This window comes from Melanotaenia boesemani, chromosome 9, assembly GCF_017639745.1.
Source record: "Melanotaenia boesemani isolate fMelBoe1 chromosome 9, fMelBoe1.pri, whole genome shotgun sequence".
NCBI classification, from domain to species: domain Eukaryota; kingdom Metazoa; phylum Chordata; class Actinopteri; order Atheriniformes; family Melanotaeniidae; genus Melanotaenia; species Melanotaenia boesemani.
This window is the reverse complement of record NC_055690.1, coordinates 31,892,025-31,910,892: the sequence shown is the minus strand read 5'-3', so window position 1 is coordinate 31,910,892 and position 18,868 is coordinate 31,892,025. Positions and strand designations below refer to the sequence as shown.

At 40.5% G+C, this 18,868-nt stretch overlaps 2 protein-coding genes across 2 annotated transcripts in view; both read left to right on the top strand.

Annotated features, from left to right (window-relative positions):
* Nucleotides 1–2,104, top strand: part of prx (periaxin) — a 30,861-nt gene extending 28,757 nt beyond the window's left edge. Inside the window, exon 9 of the mRNA XM_041994825.1 lies at nt 100–2,104. Within this exon, the coding sequence (XP_041850759.1) occupies nt 100–386 (287 nt within the window). The 3' untranslated portion in view covers nt 387–2,104. The remainder of the gene's footprint in view (nt 1–99) is intronic.
* A 5,188-nt stretch (nt 2,105–7,292) lies between these two features.
* si:ch211-14c7.2 lies at nt 7,293–18,265 on the top strand. The gene is made up of 5 exons (XM_041995371.1): nt 7,293–9,801; nt 13,340–13,512; nt 15,814–15,935; nt 16,672–16,786; nt 17,204–18,265. The coding sequence occupies exons 1-5, from the start codon at nt 7,506–7,508 to the stop codon at nt 17,333–17,335; spliced, it is 2,838 nt and encodes a 945-aa protein (XP_041851305.1). The 5' UTR covers nt 7,293–7,505; the 3' UTR covers nt 17,336–18,265.
* The last annotated feature ends 603 nt before the right edge of the window (nt 18,266–18,868 follow it).

The window sequence follows — 18,868 nt, the reverse complement described above, 5'->3', positions numbered from 1 at the left end:
CTAAGTTTCTTTTCTCTCTTGATTCCTCCTCTCATTGTCTTCTCCTTTTCATGTCCTTTCCTTTTCTGCTCTCTTTGTTTCGCCCCCTTCTCCCCCCAGGCTTTCTCCAGATAACCCCGGAGGGCTCTCCTCAGGCCCAGCGGCGGGGCGAGGTGGGAGGCGAGGTCGACGTCTCGGGGTCTTTCTGTCTTCACACCTCCGGGCTCGACTTCGCCACCCAGAAAATGTCTGAGGAGCACCACACCTCCTCCACGGAGGAGGGAACTGTCACCATGGTGACCAAGACTACCAGAATCACCCGTCACCTGGTTACCAGTGAAACGCGAACAGGTGAATCTTCAACTACTTCAACAACAACCCGCCAGGTTTTGGACTTCGACTACTGAGGATGCTGTACTGATAACTTTAATGTGTTTTGATTTGTTTGTTGTATTTTATTTTGTTTGTGTGTTTTTTTGTTTTCATTCTGCTGAGGTTGCAGTGTTCTTGTAAACTCAGCCTTCAGTGTGGCAAACCTCCATTTAATAAGTCTAATTTTATATTCTAACCGGCTGTATCAACCAGCATTACTGTCATTATTACAGCAACAGAGTAATATATATAAACTTTTTTTTTATTTTACATGTTTTTGTTACTGTATTTTGAGTTTTGTTTTATTCAAATTATTTATCCAGTTTGGTTTTAAGAATTTCTTTTTGAATGTGAACATGTCAGGTTGCTTTATCATCTATTTATTCGTTTGTTTATTCGAGATTTGCTGGAGTTAGTTGCTTACATCACTATAATGGACTAGTTTATGATTTATAACATAGTACAGGCCACAGTAATACTTATGTAAATATATCCATATTATTTTTGGAGAAGTTTCCCTTCAATCCAAAATGTAATTATTTTCATATTCATCCAAGTCAGGAGGAGAAATAATATTTTTGTGTGAGCTTTTTGATATTCTAGCATATTCTAATTTTCTGCCATAGATTTATATGAAAGGCATTTAGCTGCTGTTGTTTCCCAGCACTGACACAGTGACAAGTTCTTTTTTTTCTGCTGTGGGGATCAAACCTGTGACCTTCTGGATGCAGATTGCTCTCAAACATTTTGGCCGACATGCTGCTAATCCATTACATTTTCATGTATTTGCTGTCTGAAAAGTTCACCACTGTATATTTTGTGGATGAATAGCTTCAGTTTCCAGATACACCAGAGTGCTGCTGTTATTTTTAAAGCTTGATTGCAAACTTGTGAATTTTAAAATATATGAAACATCAGCATCTGCCAGAAATTTGGGGGATCAAAATTGGAAAGTCTGCCGATTCTAGAAATGAAACCGCCAAATTTAGTTTCTGTAAGGCTGCTGCAATGAGACTAGTAAAGGAGTGGCGAGCCTTCATCATGTTCAAAAGCCAGATGAGTTACAAAACATTGATTAAAAAGGGAGAATCAAGACTTGATATCTTTTGATTGAAGTGCATCACATAAGCTGATGTTAAGTTAAACTACTTTGAAAAATATACACAAAATAATAAAGTATTTACATTAAGTGCATACACCCTTTAATTTTTTAAAAGTTATGTGTTTTAAAGTAAAAATGTCTTTGAGATGGAAGGAAAGAAGCATTGTGCTGCTGATTAGATATGTGCCCCTTTATTGACACATTAAATTTTCAAATGTAGAACTCATCGAGAACAACTTGTAACACGTTTGGCATAAAATGAAAAATGACTGTCTTGATTTTTTTTTCTTCTTCTTTTTTCTTCAAGTGGTTGTAAAACATTTCAGAATGAGCATCTTCATTTTTATTTTACTTGGTTTACTTTGCTTGGTTTGTAGATTGAACGAAACTGTGTGATGAAAATGCACGAAGAAGTACAGATAAATCCCCTCCCTTTAACACTTTTACTGTTTTGCAGCTGGGAAATAGAAAAAATTGACAAAGTAACACACTGAGTGGTATCTACTGTATGTGTATAGAGATTTTTTTTCTTTCTGGTTTAAGTCTTTGCGTTTCTTTAGACTTTAAGGGTTTAAGTGCCAAGTATTTTGTCAGAGCTGCATTGGAAGGAATGTTGTTTAAGATGTTACATAAATAAAATAAGATCCACACAGAAAAGTGGATTTTTGTATTTTGTTTTGTTCTGGCCTGCACAATGACATTGATTAGTCATAAAAACTAAGAGCCACAATGAAGTGTTTTACTTTGTTACACTGAGTCAGGCATCGGTTTTCCAGGGATGGGAATAACCGCCAGCACAGTCTCAAAAGAAAACCTGGAACAAATGTGTCCAAAAGATAGTTTTACAATCCATGGTTAAATTGGCAGGCAGCCTCCATGTGACAGTAACAGAGAAAATCTCAGCATTACATACACCAACTGCAACGTGAGTTCGGCGCACGGCATTGTGGGTAAACACAACCAAAACATAAGCACATGTAGGACAATAGGCGGCTCTGGGTGTGAAAAATGTGTCGCAAACAGACATGGAACAACTCTAATATTATCCACTTAAGATAGATAGATAAAAAATCACTTAATGCCGCTAGTATCTGATGCAGGTCCATGTTTTACTCTGATTCTTGACACAGCGCCACCTCAGGTAGGGAATGGTACACATTATTTAAAAGGTCCAATTTAAATGGGTAGCGCAGAGTGAACGCAAACTTGGTCCAGAAGAGTGTTGCACTCCCCAAAATTAAACTGAGTCTTCAATCATACCGAGCCTAGGGGACTACCCCAGATGTGAATGCACCCTAAAACTCTGTACTTGACTCATTTTGATGGCACATTGACATTCATTATTTATGCTCCTGTAGCCGTTGTTGCCCTGCAGCATCCTGAAGCTAAGAAATCGCACTTCAAAACTTTCATTTCCCCCAGCTTTACAGTACCATGTCACATGCCAGCAACTGGATATCAACACACTGGCCATCATGGCTGATTTGGCAAAGAAACACAAAAGGACATTTTTGGAAGGAGAAAGGAGAAGAAAAAGAAGGTGAAAGGAAAAGATAAGAGTTAACACTGGACTTTTACTTGCTGGAGAGGTCTCAGAGAAGAGATGAGAATCCAAGCGGATGCTGAATTAGTCCTTGACACTGGTCGCAAAAAGTGCAAATATTTGTCAAAGTTCAGTAGTGCCGCATGAATATCAGATTTCAAAGCTTCCTATTGTTTGTACGAGACAGTCTTCCTCCCCAGAATGCATATATATTGTGCATATACTTTCATCTAATGAAAGGAACAAACAGAGAATCTATTTCTTGTCCAAAAGTATTATGAGATGATTTTGAGTTGTGATAGATAACTCCACCTCCTGCGATCATGTAAGTCTCCCACATACCTCTTGTTATTTCTAACCATCTTCTCATATTGACTTTATAATGCTATCTTTATGATTTTTAATATTATAACTTGCAGACAAATTTTAATTCAGGATTTAATATCTAGTATTTATGAATTCCTTATTCAGCTTATTTTCTGTTCCTGAATGAAAACCTTTCAAATACTGTAATGTAAAAGATCAGGAACAGATCAAAAAGTATAACAAATTCCACTTTTTTCATCTTAAAATGAGAATAAAAAAATCCATCAGAAGCACACTGCAGTTCCATATATTACTTCAAAACACAGCTAATAAACTTTTAGCAGGTTTTCTCACTAAGGCACTCTCTAACAAAGACTAATTTGGTATCTGTCTTGCATTCTGCTTCTTCTCTTAGCTCTCTCAAACCAGCAAAAGTCAGTCCAATGTTGACTCGTCTTTCTCACTTTATTTTCTTCCCTCTGATAATGTACACTTTGCATTTCTTTGATTAACCATGGTGCGCTTTCAAAATGGCCTGTGTGTTGATATCTAGTTGCTGGCGTGGGACACGGTGCCGTACACCAAAACTCACGTGATGCTTTGGGATGGAACATAAAGTTATGAAATGTGTTTTCTCAGCCTCAAGATGCTGCAGGGCAACAACGGCTCCAGGAATCTGCTTGATGAAGGTCAGTGTGCCATCAAAGCAAAGCAGAAGCACAGAGTTTTAAGATTGGAAACCTATTTAGTGTTGCTTTAAATTTTCAGTTACATGTTAGGTCTGCTCTAAAGGATACCCTGCTTCATGATCTCATTTACTCTTAATGCTGTATTGAAGAATATTTTCCTTTGAAACCATAACATCATTATAAAAATATTTACTAAAGTTAAAAACAGAGTTATTTAAAATCCAATTTCTTCTTATAACAGGAGTCACCCCCTGCTGGCCATTTCAAAGAAGGCACTAGTTGGCCACGTCCATCTTTTATTTACATTTTACAAGCACATCTTTCTCACCTTTTAAACATCACCAAGTAATTAATGCTTTCTCGCTTATTTGCTTCACAGAAATTTAAAAGGACACTGTAGGTATTAACTGCAGAGAGAAAAACAAATTAAATCTCTGCAAATCAGAGACATTTTCAGAAATATTTTAGTCTCCTTTTCATTAGATCAGAAAACAACCACAAAAACACATAAATTAGGATTAGTTAAAAATCTCAAGATCCTCTTGAGACCTTGAGATTCTTCACTAATCCTAATTTTCCTCTTGAGAAGAGAGAAAGAGTTTAGAGCAAATAGAGCTAAGCTGAACATGAGTACATGACGTCTTTCCACCATGTGTGATTTCCAATATTAATCTTGTGTGATGACGCTGTTAAACGTAAGCTCAAGGATGTGTGTATGTGAGGGAGGACGAATCCTGCGGTATGAGGGGTAAACAGTGCCACAGAGCAGCAGGAAGCTAGAAGCCGGACACTGCGGCATCACCACCAGTCTGTTTAATGATGGAAAGGTTCACACTCTGATCATTGCTGAATGTAAATGCCACACATTTACATTCATGAGAGGTCTGCAGCAACGTAACCACCAACTGAAAAGTTTTTCAGGTGGTAATTTCTGTCATTTTAATGATCAATGACATGAATTTGAATAAGCTGATTGCAACTGGAGGCGTTGGACTTTATTTAAACTGCTAATGCAGCTATTTGAATAAAGAAACCAAATACTAACAATCAGCTGGGACCTCTCTCTGTTCAGTTTTTATGTCTTCTGCCTGTGTACTGTAGGTATTTCTTTTTTTCTCTCTGAAACTCTGCTTTCATAAAACATGCACTTTACTTTATATTGTGACTAACAACCAAACCTTACTATAGATATACCTCAAACCTCCATATATATATATATATATATATATATATATATATATATATATATATATATATATGGAGGGTTGCTGCATATGGCCACCCTTCCTGGTTCTGGTTTGCTGGACGTTTTTCCTTCCTGTTAAAATGCAGCTTTTTGTTATTGATGTCGTTGCTATTCAGGTTTTTCTCAGGTTGTATTCTTATAGGTGCTCCTAATGATTATCTGCATTGCTTTCTTGCAGAAGCTGTTTAGTTTCTTTACAGGTGTAACAGCTGGTGAGGTTGTCTTTTGTGTCTTTATCTCCTTTCTCTTCTTCTCATGCTCACCTTTCCCTTGTTTCTCCTTGTGAGGTTTCGGTTAAAATGTTACACACAAATGTCCAAAATAAAGAACAATCATCAGGTGTCAAGGGGGGCCTTATATCCTCCCTTAAGCTCATCTTGGCAAAGAAGTTTTTCAGTAAAAGGCAACCAGGACTTCTTTCTGCCATGACGCTGGATAATAAGTAAAATAATTAAATAAATAAAATAAATGGTAGTGGAGACTTAAAATGACATTGGTTTGAATTGGTGTCATGGTGTCAAGTAAAGCTGAATTTAAATCATTTAAACTTATTTAAAACATAAGTTTAAGTGTTTTAGCATTTTAATTTATGAAGTTTTATTTTTAATCTACACCTGGTCTATTTGTAGTTAACACTAACATTTCCTGCATGACGGGCCTCCTCATACAGAAAAATGAAACATGCATCCAAAATGTTTCAGGGGGTTAAAATCTGGTAACTTAACCAGAAAAAATGGCTCAGATAAAGTATGGAGCTGAATGCTTATAACAAAACTGCAGTTTTTTTTTTCTCCTGAGTTCAGACTATTTTGTGCTCACTATTTAAACAAATGAATCCAAATCCGTCTCCACCCGCGTGGCACTAATAACCCCCCATGGCGCCGCTCGCCTCCCCCCTCCCTGCTTGTGTAGCACGAATCACGCCTCCTATCAGTGAGTGGGCTGCAAGTGAAATTAGATCTCCGTCATCCTGCTCGCTGAGCACACCGGAGGCTACTGCGGTAAGATGCGGCGAGGAGCGATGCCGATCCGGGGCGGATGAGAAGATGCGCAGCGGCCGCGAGTCGAAGGCGAGCCCGATGAAAGACGCACAGCTGTGTCGGTCTCCTTTCCAAAGGGACGATGACCAGACGCGTGTTTTGAATAGATTTGTAGCGTCACTGGTGCAGGCCGACTGGAATGATGTGGTGGCGCTGATCCCACTTTAAGAGGCTCTTCCGATGCTTCATCTGTAAACAATAAGGACGCAGAGGGACGTTAAGTAAAGGACACTTCATCCAAAGCCTGGACAGGCGACTCTGGGACATCCAGTCAGGTGAGGAGGATCCATCATCGATTAACTCTTCTTAGAGGGCATTTTGGCGGGGTATACTGGTTTTGCTGGTTGCTTCATCATCATTTTAGTGATACACTTCCTGCCGATATGTAGGCATACATGGTCCATTCCTGATTCTGCTGTATTCCAAGGATTCCTGGTTAGATCTTTTAAGTTAACAGGATACTATCCACGGGTTTATGGACATCTACATTTCTTTTTTGTGTTTCTTTTGATTTTTTGTGACAACTAATCTAACTGGCAATATGATGTGTAAAGTGTACATTTTTATATAACAAATAATGGCATGTTTTGTAGGAATTATATGGAAATAAACACTTTAATTTAAATATATGACATTTGAAAGACACACACTCCCAAAAAAATAAAAAAAATAACATGGTGTTAGCCAAAACAGAATGGAACAAAATCACAATTTTCAGTGTAATTTAGCATTTTTGAGTCTTTAAATTTCTTATTTTGTCCCATTCCTCTGCAGCTTATTATGTGACAGCTCAGTTGACAAGAGGCCAGTTGACAGGGATGATGCTAAGGCTCTGAAGACAGCATCCCTGAGCATTGGTGTGGAAGACAACAAACTTCTCATTACCTTTACTCTCATCACTGCTGACAGGACATCTGACCTCGATGTTTCTCCTCTTCATCCAGAAACTTCTGCAGCTGAGGAGCAGTAAATGAGAACAACTCTGGGTTTCTGTCAGGAAAACAACTGATTCCAATTCATCAGTGAGAACTTTTTGAGATAACTTCACCAACGTCATAATGCTGCAAGTATTTTGTCTAAACAATGATCTAATTTTTGAGCTGTCGGGCTCTGAATCAGTAATAAACTCTTGATCATGTAAGGAGTTTCCTCTCACAAACAAGAATTAAACTCAACCTGGCACGCTGCATTTTAATAAAATATAAGAGAACAAACCCATTAAACATAGATGAGGCCAACAACCAGCACCATGCTCCAGCAGAATAACAACAACAACTACCCCTGCCTGAACATGTCTGGCTCCACCCGGGAGATGCTGCAGAGGTGCTCCAGAGCCTCCCTGCCCTTCCCCAGTCGACTGGAACTGGGTCTGGGAGATCTGCCGCTGGTTCGGGGCCTCCGAGCCTGGGCCTTGTGTTCCAAGAATCGACGCAGGGCTAACGGTCTGATGGGAGGAGGACATGCCCCCACAGCTCCTCCTGCAGGCCGGGGGAACACCACATCCTGCCCAAGACCAGCAGATGTGTGCCTGAGCGGGGAGTGGGGTCGCATGGGTTACGGGCTGCCTCTGGGGCTGGATGCCAGGCAGGCTGGAATTGGAGCTTTGGTTACAGTTGCTACGTTGAAGACCTCGGAGGGCAGTGGGAAGACACAGACTCAATGCCTCTTTCTCCGGACCGAGAAGGGGAGCTGTTTGTACTCCACAGCTAAGCCCAGTTCTGGTGTGACAACCAGCGCAGCCTCCAGTATGGTTGGAGAATGGCTGAGAGGGAAGACCGTAGGAGGAGGAGGCAGAGACACTCCAACTGGGAGGAGGGACGGTGGCTCGGCTCCGCCTGCACAGACTGGAGCAAACCAGGTTAGAGTGCAATCTGGCCGGAGATGGAGGAAGTCCGGCAACGCAGCAGGCCGGGGGATGCAGCAGAGGAGCCGGGAGGATCCTGAACTAGCTGTGGAAGAAAGGCAGGAAGAGCAAGACAAAGGAGGCCAGGACAGGAAGCAGTTTCCCAGTCCACAGCGGGACAGCAGGAGAGCCAAATGCTGCCACAATATTTCTCCTAAGACCTGTGCTCAGTGTGGAAGGAGACCCCAAAGGACAGAGAGCCTGGATCAAGGTGAAAGTCCTGGAAGGGGAGTTCAAAACAGACTGAAGAGGGAGAGGCAAAAGAATGAAGAAGAGGAGGAGGAGAAGGGAGGCCACTGTTACCCTGATTTGGCTGTACCAAGCACTGACCTAGAACATTACAGAAACTCCCACAGCTGTGTTGATGATGAAGAAATGAGAGGAGCCAAGAGAAATGAGGGGCAGAGGAAGCAAACTTCCCACAGCCAGGACGACATCACAGACAGAGATGAGGATGCAGACACTGGCGTTATGAAGAAACACGGAAGCAATGATGATTTCGTGGTGACTGGTGACTTCGAATTAACACAAAACAGCAGAGCTAAAGGCAAAAAAGCAAAGGATGATGACTGTGAAGAAGTAACGCCGTATATTAATGGATTATCTAATCATCTTGAAGCAAATGAAGAGTCAGAGAAAGAGACGGAGTATATCTCATCCAGCTGTGCAGCCTCTGTAAGTAGGACCAGCGAGTCCTCCGTTCCTGTAGAGGGCAGCGTCTGCAATGTAGATCATGAAACGAGCTCTGTTCAGACATCACATGAAAGCAAACAAATCTACCTTGAAGTTCAGCATCTGGGGCCAAAAGGTCTAGAAGAGGCAGACTTTGGGCTCATGGATGAAGAAAAATTAGATGTTAGCAGATTTCAGCCCCAAGAACCAAACCTTTTAGCTGATGAAAGCAGCTCTGTGACTGAGTTAAACAACGAAGAACCTAGAGTTTTCTTTACAAGCAATGAAAACAACAGTCAAAAGGAAGTTTTATCATCCCCTCTCATACAGAAAATTCCTTGCATCTCTGAGTCAGATGGGGGGATTGTGAAACAGGAGGATGGAGACTTTTGGAGGAGGGAGAGCACCTGCAACAAGCTGGGTGATGGTGAAAGTGAAGCCTCAGACAAGGATCATTTTACAGAAGGAACGAGAAACTGTGCATCAGGAAGTGAGTGGAGGTTACAGTCACAGGAATCTGCAGACGGGTGGAATAAAGAGGACGGAGACGCCTCTGGTCAAACAGCCATCAGCATTGGAGTTTATAACGTTGCCTGTGCTGATCCCCCCACCTCCGTGGCCCTCTCTAATCCTGCCCCTTCTCTGCCCCCCCTGGCATCCATGGCAACAGGCCTGCCCTGTCTGGAGGCAGAGAAGGAGAAAGAGGAGGTGGTCAGAACGACAACAGAAGACAGTAGAGGCCAGGAAGAGGAAAGGAGGTACAGCAGAGAGCTGGAGGAGCAGGGCGAGGAGGAGAGGGGTTCCAACGTGGCCACTGAGGACGTGAGGAAAGAGGAGGAGGAGGAGGAGGATGAGTTTGGCGTGTTCATGCAGGCGGAGGGAGAGTCGGCCTGGAGCGAGGGGGTTAACATGTCTGCCTCAGTGCCTTGTGGGAGCACAGAGAGTGTTGGTAAGTCCCGTGGTTTTTAGTCATTCTGTGTTTGCCGGCAAGCCGCCTCATCATCTTTTAGCATCATTCACATCTTTTGATGCTAATTAAGTCTCCCCTTCTGTTTCCAGTAGCTGTGCGACATGAAGATCTTTTGGTTATTTTGCATAAAGTTGACGTAAAAAGTCTCCAGAGGCTAAAAAAAGCCTTTTTTATAAAAAGAAGTCAGGTGTTTACCTATTTGGTGCCCTGAAAACATCAGCAGTCTCTGTGTTGTGTTGGAGTTAACAGAATGTGAGCAGCAACACTCAGAGTATTAAAGCATTTTTAACCTTTTGTGCTCTTTCAGGAATGCAGTTAAGCACAGTGTGTTTTCAAGTTTCACCCCATTCTCTACATCCTAAAGGTCAGCCGGAGGATGATACAAAATTAAAGTACAAATTAAAGTAGTTACATTTTAGCCAGGGGATTTAGGATCGTATTTGAGCCTGTATGTTCTGCTTCTTCATGATCTTTACATTAGCTGTTAACCTCCATCCAGTTTTGTGAAAGCTCCAGCTTGACAAGACCTAGTTCAAAGTTCAGTTTACACAATCTCTAACTGAACTAGTTCATGCACATTTCTCACTTTTTTAAGTTTCCTTGAATTCTCCTATTTACCTGACGCATGGTACTGGAGGGCTTGAACATGGACAACACACCTATCTGAAGACATGCTTGTGCATCTCTTAACTAATCTGTTTTATTACTAATCATCAGGATAGTAGAAAAAAATTACCAACAAGCTGTAGTGTTTCAAGTTTAATAAAATGCATTTAAGACCTCATGGTCATTATTGCAGGTTTAACCTTTGAAGCCCGAGCAGCACGAAACAACAACAACAATGCATGAAAAAAAATAAAAAAAATATTGCTATTTAAGGAAAAAAAATCCCTATATGTCAATATCTTGCACACCACTTTCAGCCTTTTTTGACATCTTTAACATGCAGAACAAGGAAAATTACACATGTGGAACATGAAAATGCAAAGGTCAAAGAAATAACTATAGATGTATCTTCTTTATTTTTACTCCTAGAAACAAGCAGAAAAAAATCATAATAAGTTTTGAAACTGCTAATGCATCAATTCCTGCAGCTCCATGGACCACTCTGGATGGTGAGGAGCTACACAGCAAATGAAGAGAATATTTAGGAACAATTGCATATAAAAGGCACTCAGAGAGCAGATCTTCGCCTCTTCTCCAAGCCATTGTCTTTTTTTTTTTTTCGCCATTGCGCATTAGTTTTTAGTTAGAATCTCTAATGACAAAATTAGCCATATTTTCCCATAGTAAAAAATCCCTTTTAAAAAAATTCCTGGATCCAGACAGTGATCCAGATCACCCCCAAAATCTAATCACTCGTTCCTTATTCCATTTCTGAGATGTCCTGAAAATGTAATTAAAATCTGTCCACAACTTTGTGAGTTATGTTGCAAACAGACAGACAGACCAACACTGCTGAATGCATGGCCTCTGTCTTGGTGGAGGTAGAAATTAAGCAAAAATGGCCAACACAACTTTAGGCTACTAAGGATTACACACATGTAGTCAGACTTTTTTTTATATTTTTCATAATACCACTCTCATCTGCTTCTGCCACTTTAAACAAAACAAAGTTTAATCTTGTTCAGAAATCATTTTAAGATCTAGTAGCATGCAGGCTAACATCGATGCAGAGCTAGCAAGTTGCAGCAAGCTTGCATGAGTTTCAGGACAGCTAATTAAATCAACAGACTGAAAGGTGGAAGGTTTTTAATCACTAATCTTAAACATCTTAAGCCATGCAGCCAGTGTAACATGGCAGTGTGCTGTCACAGCGTATTTCAATGTCACAAATGTGCTATATCATTACATTTAGGTTAAATTGATCCACTTTTCTACCAGATTAAAGTAACAACCAACAAAATGGTCATATTAACTAACTTTCAGACTCTTTCACTTTGCATTTATCAACTAAGCAAAATGCATGAGTTAAAAATATGTCATCAAAAGTAATCCACACATTCATGCTGCAACCACATTCTGGTGTGTGTGAGATCTGTGAGTTCCTCTTTTGTTTTTCTGTAGCGGCCAGTGTTAATCAGTCCTTATGATTCCTCATTCTGCTTCGTTTAGTTAATCGCATAAGTCACTTAAGCCGAGTTTTCAACGCAGGGTCAGACGAGTTTAAACTGAGGTTCACACAACATGTGTACCTCAGTTTTCTTTTGTTATTGATTTCACATGTTGCTGAAGATTCATTGCTGGTTAAAAGGTAAAAGTAGCTTCTGCTGATTTAATGATGTTACAGACTTTTAAAACATCCTGACAGGACTGGACAAAAGTGTGGAGCCACACCTCATTTCTTTATATTTGGCATCAGAGCAGTTTGACTGTCTCATAATGGTTTAAGGTGGTCTTTAAAACCAGTCTGACTTTTTATTTAGCTGCTTTTTCACTTATCTTCAGTCCAGTTCTTGTACCTGATATTTTCAGAGGAATGTGTTTTATTGTTTGTTAAGCCTCTTCACACTGATTTTTGACTCATTCAAGCAGTAAAAATACAAAATCAAGTGAAGAACCCGTGTTGTGTCTGTGGATCACAGACTGCTTTGCAACAATACAGGTTTAAATAGTATCTCTGGCTCTTTGCAGTTAGCAGCCGCATGCAAAAGGGCATCATTGATTATCAGTTTTTATAGTTGCATTTATGAAAAACACGAAAAGTAACACAGTTTACAGAAAAAAATGTTGTTTTTTTTTTGCTTTGTTTTTTCATCAAGGTGATTCTCAAAGAGCAATTAGCTGAAAACTTGACAGCCTGTATTTCCCGTACGTGCAGACTAATGGGTCGTCTATAACTTGTCAGTAGGGAATATTTGTTTAAGCTAGTTTCAAGGATATGATGAATAATGCCTCTAATGTTGTGATGAATATCTGGAGGGTTTTCTGCTTTTACTCTTGCAGTAGAAATGTTTTTCTACTTTGTCCTGACCTAAATTCCGACCACTCACTCTCACTACAAGGTATTAATCTTTCAGAGTTGGGCTGATGGAGAGGGAGACTCTTAAGACTCTAAGCTCCTGTTAGCCTGGGGTTATGTGGCAATAAGAGAAGGAGACATTCACACAAATACAAGTGAGGTGTCACCTAAATTCATCAGGCAGCTTCTGAGCCGTGGAGGGATGTCAGGGCAGGAATCAAAGGGAAATGTAATATCCACTGAAATGTTTTTTATGCAGTGAGGGGTGATTAAAGTCGAGTGTGCAAACACAAAGCAACAGCACGAAGCATGCACAGCCAGAGATAACAGAATGAGACGACACGGCCATTAATAAAGCCGAATTGTGAAGAACTACAGAAAAGAAAGCTCCAGTTCTTTTTATACAGTATATTCATAAAAATCCAATAACATTCCTGACTCCCACAGCACTCCTTTAAAGCTTCTTTGTAGCAACAGTATACAAAATACCTCAAAGATATCTTAAAATATCTGCAAATACAATCAGATTAATCTTGTGTGTGTGTCTGAAAACAGCACTTGGAAACCAAACCACCACCTGCAGGTCAGGCTGGGCCGTCCACCAGTCAGATGATTCCTGGACGGCTTTTCCTCGGGACGTGTCTGATGCAGGTGGAGACGTGGAACAGTGGTGGCCAGCCAGGGCTGCAGAGGCGAGGAGAGACGGACTTTCAACCAATCACAATCTGGTACAGTTCTGTGCTCGGTGCATCCTTTTCCCATCAGTTTTTGTTACACTTTTCTACAAAAATAAGAATTTAGAGTTTCCTCGTGATCTGATTTTTAAAGAGCATGAGGTCTAGTTCTTCTGACATAAAGAAATACAAATTCAACTCTTTTTCCTGCCAGACTTTCTTTGTGCTCTCTGGGTCTGGTCAAAAGATATTTTTTCTCAGGAAGCTTCTTAACTGAGCAAAATTACTCCAGCATGAGAGATGATCGGAAAAGAAGATCGATTTTCTAAAAAGAAAAGTAGCTTCTATACATGCTCGGAAAAGCTGTCTGATGTTCTGCACTCAGGTCATCCATCACGTTCAGGAGTATTTGTGTAGTATTCAGTCCCCTGCAGTTCAGGTGGAAAACAAATGTACATGGAAATCTGTGTACAGTGACTGATAAAGCGAGCATGAATAAAACATGTGCAGGAGTTGATGAAGCATGGTCTCAGTTTGCTTGGGCGCCTGGATTTCCACATCAATTGTTTGTTGTCACATCCGTGTCTCTGTTTGTAAGTCAGAGTTATGACGGGCTGATCACAGTGTTGTGCTTCTGTTTAGTCAATTTGTCAAGTTCTTTTAGGCAGGATTTGTTCCTCGAGGGGAGTTTTTGGTGTGACTGTAATCCAGGCTGAAAATCAGAACCTTCCTGGTCCGGATTTCACATTTTTCATAACATCATTCTTGGAATGTGTTCGGGTGTTGGCTTGCACTACTGGTGATGAAGTATTACTGTGAGTTGGAATTTTCTGTTGTTCCTGAACTTCCTGAAGCTTCTGTCCCTAAACAATACCAATGTGCTTCATACCTTCTCATATGAATCTTGCTGCCCTGATGGTTGTAAATCCGTCGATACAATCTTTAATCTGGAGCTTATAGACTGTAATTCATTGAAAGCTGCTGCGTGTAACAAAATCAAAGATCAGTGACAGAAAAATTTAATATATCATTAAATATGGTGCTTCTATTGGTATCTAATCACTTTACTAAATTTACTGTTGTGTTTTTATTCTCTTCAGATGAGGCATTTATATCTACTTGTTGTGGGTCCACATACATGGCAGCTGCCATATTCGTGCTACTATTTTTATTTTATGGTGTCTCTGAATGGACAAACAGCTCGGTGTGTGAAGTGAGAACCTTCTGAGCTTTAAAACTGCAGTACCAGTTTTGATTGAGAGGGACTAGAGCAATGTTTGGGATACGAAATGCTTTAAAAATAGATGAAGACAGTGCAGAATGTTGAAGTAGTTACCTGTAGTGCAGTCATTGCTGCACCTGAGGCGCCTGGACCCACTCACAGATGAAAACATGTTTATGTCTGAAAGATTTTTGGCCACTGACGGCCACCATCCTTTGATGGCAGGATATCTGATTTGTGAGAGGACAGCTGTCAACCTGGCAGCCTCACATGTCTGAATGAAAGCATGTGGAAGAGAATCATGAAACCTGGTCAGCAGTCTAAAGTGCTTCACAGCATCAGTTACTGCACATAACTCAAGCTTGCCATCCACTCTCAGATGAAGACATGTTGATGTTTGGAAGGATTTTTGCCACTGATGCTACCCTCCATTCACAGCTGTGCTTGGTATTAGAAGTAATTTGTATGCCCATCTTTACCACTAGATGTCAGTAATTCTTACACACTGTACCTTTAACTAACAATCGTTTCTGACATTCAAAGATTCCCTGATGATTAGATTTGGAAGAAAAACTGTCAGCCCTTCTTCTTGATGGAAACATAGGAGCCACATGCGTCTTTTATATTCCATTTTCCTCAATCATTACCGTGGCAACACCTCTCGTCACATCATATTTCTGTGGAATGAGGGACTAAGTTTTGAGAATTGAAACTAATCAGTATTTTGTACAGCAGCATAACCCACACTGGAGCAGTCAAAGCTTTTTCATAAAAAATGAAGAAGAAGCCGACACTGCAAGGGAGAGTGTCCCATGGGACATCATGCACTGCGTAAAGATGCAGATGAAAGCTGAGTTCTGTCAAAAGCTGCAGCGGAGGAGAGTGAGGGGGAAGCTGTTTTTAGATTAGATGCTGCTTACTCTTGCAGTGCCACGGAAATCACGTCTTTACTTTAAATGAATGCAAAAGAGACGCAGTTTTTTTAATGCTGCGTGTCTCTTCACGTATTGTGTGTTTTCTTAAGTTACAGTCTGCAGAGCATTCTTTCCACTTATCCACCCAGTAGGCTTTCGGACATGCATCAATATTTTATCATTTCACGAACTACTGACATGTCTCCGTCTTTCCTGCAGGCGTCTCTCTTTGCCGAAGCCTTTCCATCCTTCTCCGACTCATCCTCAAGTGACTCCTGTGACCTCGATGCCGTTCCCACACTGACACAGCTCCTCAGGGGCAGAGCGGGCCGGGATCAGGGGTAGGTTTACTGCTTTACTGGATCTGCAGCACAGTTTACTGCTTGTGTGGACACATTTCTCCAATTTGTAACAGGAGCTATCAGACCACATGAAAATAATCCCACTTGAAGTGCTTGTTATCAGCTGTAGGACAATGACATGGGGAATATGTTTCTGAGGCTCATATTTAATGTACAGTTCACATGACGGCAAGCTAACCTGCTGCTGTACTGAAGAGGAAGTCAGTGAATATTACAAGAAGAGCTGTCATATTTCTTCAAAGTAAGACCTGACCACGCCCCTTAAAATCTGAATGGCACCACCTCAGAAATAGAAAATTAAATTCTAGCAAATGTAAACTGACCTTTACCTGGTAAATAAGGCAGCATTTAATGTACTTTTATATGATGCTCTGCATAATTGCTAACATTTTCTTAATACACCAAGTTTTGCACTTTTTATGCAGCAGTGAAAGCAGGATCCTCCTAAGTCAGGGGTCTGCAACGTTTATAAATAAAAGAGCCATTTTTAGTGCCTGTCCACCAAATAAACATGGTTTAGAGCCACAAAACATATTAAAAATCTTGTGAGTCTTGTGATTTTGGTATGCTACGTGTTAGGATTGGTTCCTATTAGTGTATGCTCAAATCTCATGCTCCCCCCTGTACAGCAGGCTCTAGTCAACACAGGGTAAAAGCAGAAATCTACATTTATCTCTACAACTGCTTCGTCTTTGTGTTGTTTGGGACTCTTCAGGCTTTTGGACAGTTTTCACGACTTGAACAAAATGATTGTCCAGAGATACAAGAAAGCCAACAGCGTGTCTCGTGGCCTGCTGCTGAAGACTTTACACCTGGAGCAGCCGCATGTTGTGAGTAAAACCATCTAGCATTCACGCAGACAGACGTGGGAATGTCAGCACAGCTCGGTCAAACACGCAGACATGTTTCAGTCTTCATTATTCAGCACTTCCTGACAATCCAACGATCCAGGCTTTCCGTCTTCCTCTACACACGTAATCACTGAGAACCTAATGGAGGACGCAGAGTTTCGCTTTCAGAGGCTTCAGGGTTGATTAACTGAATTTGTAAAATGAACTGATAGCAGTGTGACAGCTTTTATATGCAAACACACACTTCACAGCGGCTGATAAACGGACCGAGCTGAACCAATCAGCAATCATTTTGATTATCAGCTGGTAAAACTTAATGATGTTTGACTAAATTTGATGACTTTAAACTGAAAAGTGGGAAAATCTCATCTCTGATGTGTGTTGTGCTCTTTGCAGGAAAGCAGACCTGCTTCCTGGACAAGCACCCGCCGTCTCTCCCCCGGCCTCCCCTCAGCCAATCAGCACGCTCAGAACGCTGCCGCCAAGCGACGGCTGTCATACGACTACAACAGGAACATCATGGAGTAAAGCTGTGGGTGGACCAGCATGAGGAAGGCAGGTTTCTGAGCGCTCTGGATGCGTAGGGCCCGCTCATCAGACACTGACTCTTTGCACGCCGTGGTTATTTAAACCTGAGCCGATGAGACGACCGCGGCCATGAAAACAAAGCTTCTTCAGTTCTGTTGCAGAAAGACTGATGTACGCTGGTGAAGTGAGTCAATTTCACAAGATCACCACCTTGTCATCCATCACAAACCTCCCATCTTGAGTTTCTTTCATGAGCCCAGTAACCACAGTCTGTGTAGGGAATGATAACTTGAAGCTGCAGGTTCTTGCCACCATGTCGAGCCGTCCTGGTATTTTCCCTCCTCTACCTTTTATTATCTGAGAACCTTCAAGCTTCCCTCTGATAAAATCATTTCTCTGAAGTGGGGCTGTATTTTTTTGTCAAATTATTTTGCACTTTGTAGAAATGAAAAGATTAATCTGATTTTTGGAGGGTTAGCACATCAAACTGATCCCTGATGATGTGGGCTGTAACCAATCAATCAAGCTTATTACGTTATTGCTCGGATTGCAGGACATCTCACAAAACATCCTGTTTTAAAGAAAACAGAAGAGAATTATTTGCTAATTTAAACTGTATTTGATTGAAAACGGTGCAAAGACAACATATGAGAGGCTAGAAGTAAAATGATTTGTTTGCTGGAAAATTTGAATTTAATGCCAGTGAAACATTAAAAAGAAGCTGGAATATGTGTGTATGGCTCCGAAACTGTTGTTCAGCATTAATGGGACCAGATGTTACGTCTTTTAAACTCATGTCCACTAATACAGCCACATCCCATCATAGATACTTAGTTCTTTAGCCAAGACCCAAAACCATTGAACTTTTTAACTGGTCAGACACTTTTTCTACTCCACTGACATTTCTGGGCATGAATCTCTGGACTTTGTATAGTTGTTTTTTTTTTGTTTTTTTTTTCGCATTTAGAAGGTTTGAAAATAAAGAGGTAAATAAAAAGGTAAATGGAAGCAGTAAAAATCTAAATTAATAATAAATATTTTTATGCTGTCTTGAGTTTGTTTTTACCGTTTTCAAAGGTTCGAGGAGCATTAAGGAAAATGGAAACGAGAAATAAACTCACTTGACTCTTCCCAGAGTCTTTAAAGTTTGTCTCTTAGGATCACTACTTCTTCAGCTGAATTACACCAGTATAAATGCAGCCTATAGCGCCCCCGTCTGCTGACAGTATGCAAGCACTCATGTCAGCCTTGTTGGTTGTAAAATTTTTAACCTTTTTCTTTAACAGTGCACAACTTCGTGGAGATCTTGCTGATTCAAAATAATCTTTTATTCTTTTTATGTATCATTTCTTATAAGATATGTTATCTTTGTACCATTTTAATTTAATTGTGGGTAATAAATCATTTAAATAGTTTTTTTTTTTTAACATTTCACCAACTTTTTGAGAGATGAAAGTAAAAATTGAAAAAAAAAGTGTTTAAAAGACAATTTATCAAACACAGTATTGATAAATTAGTCATCTATTAATCGGA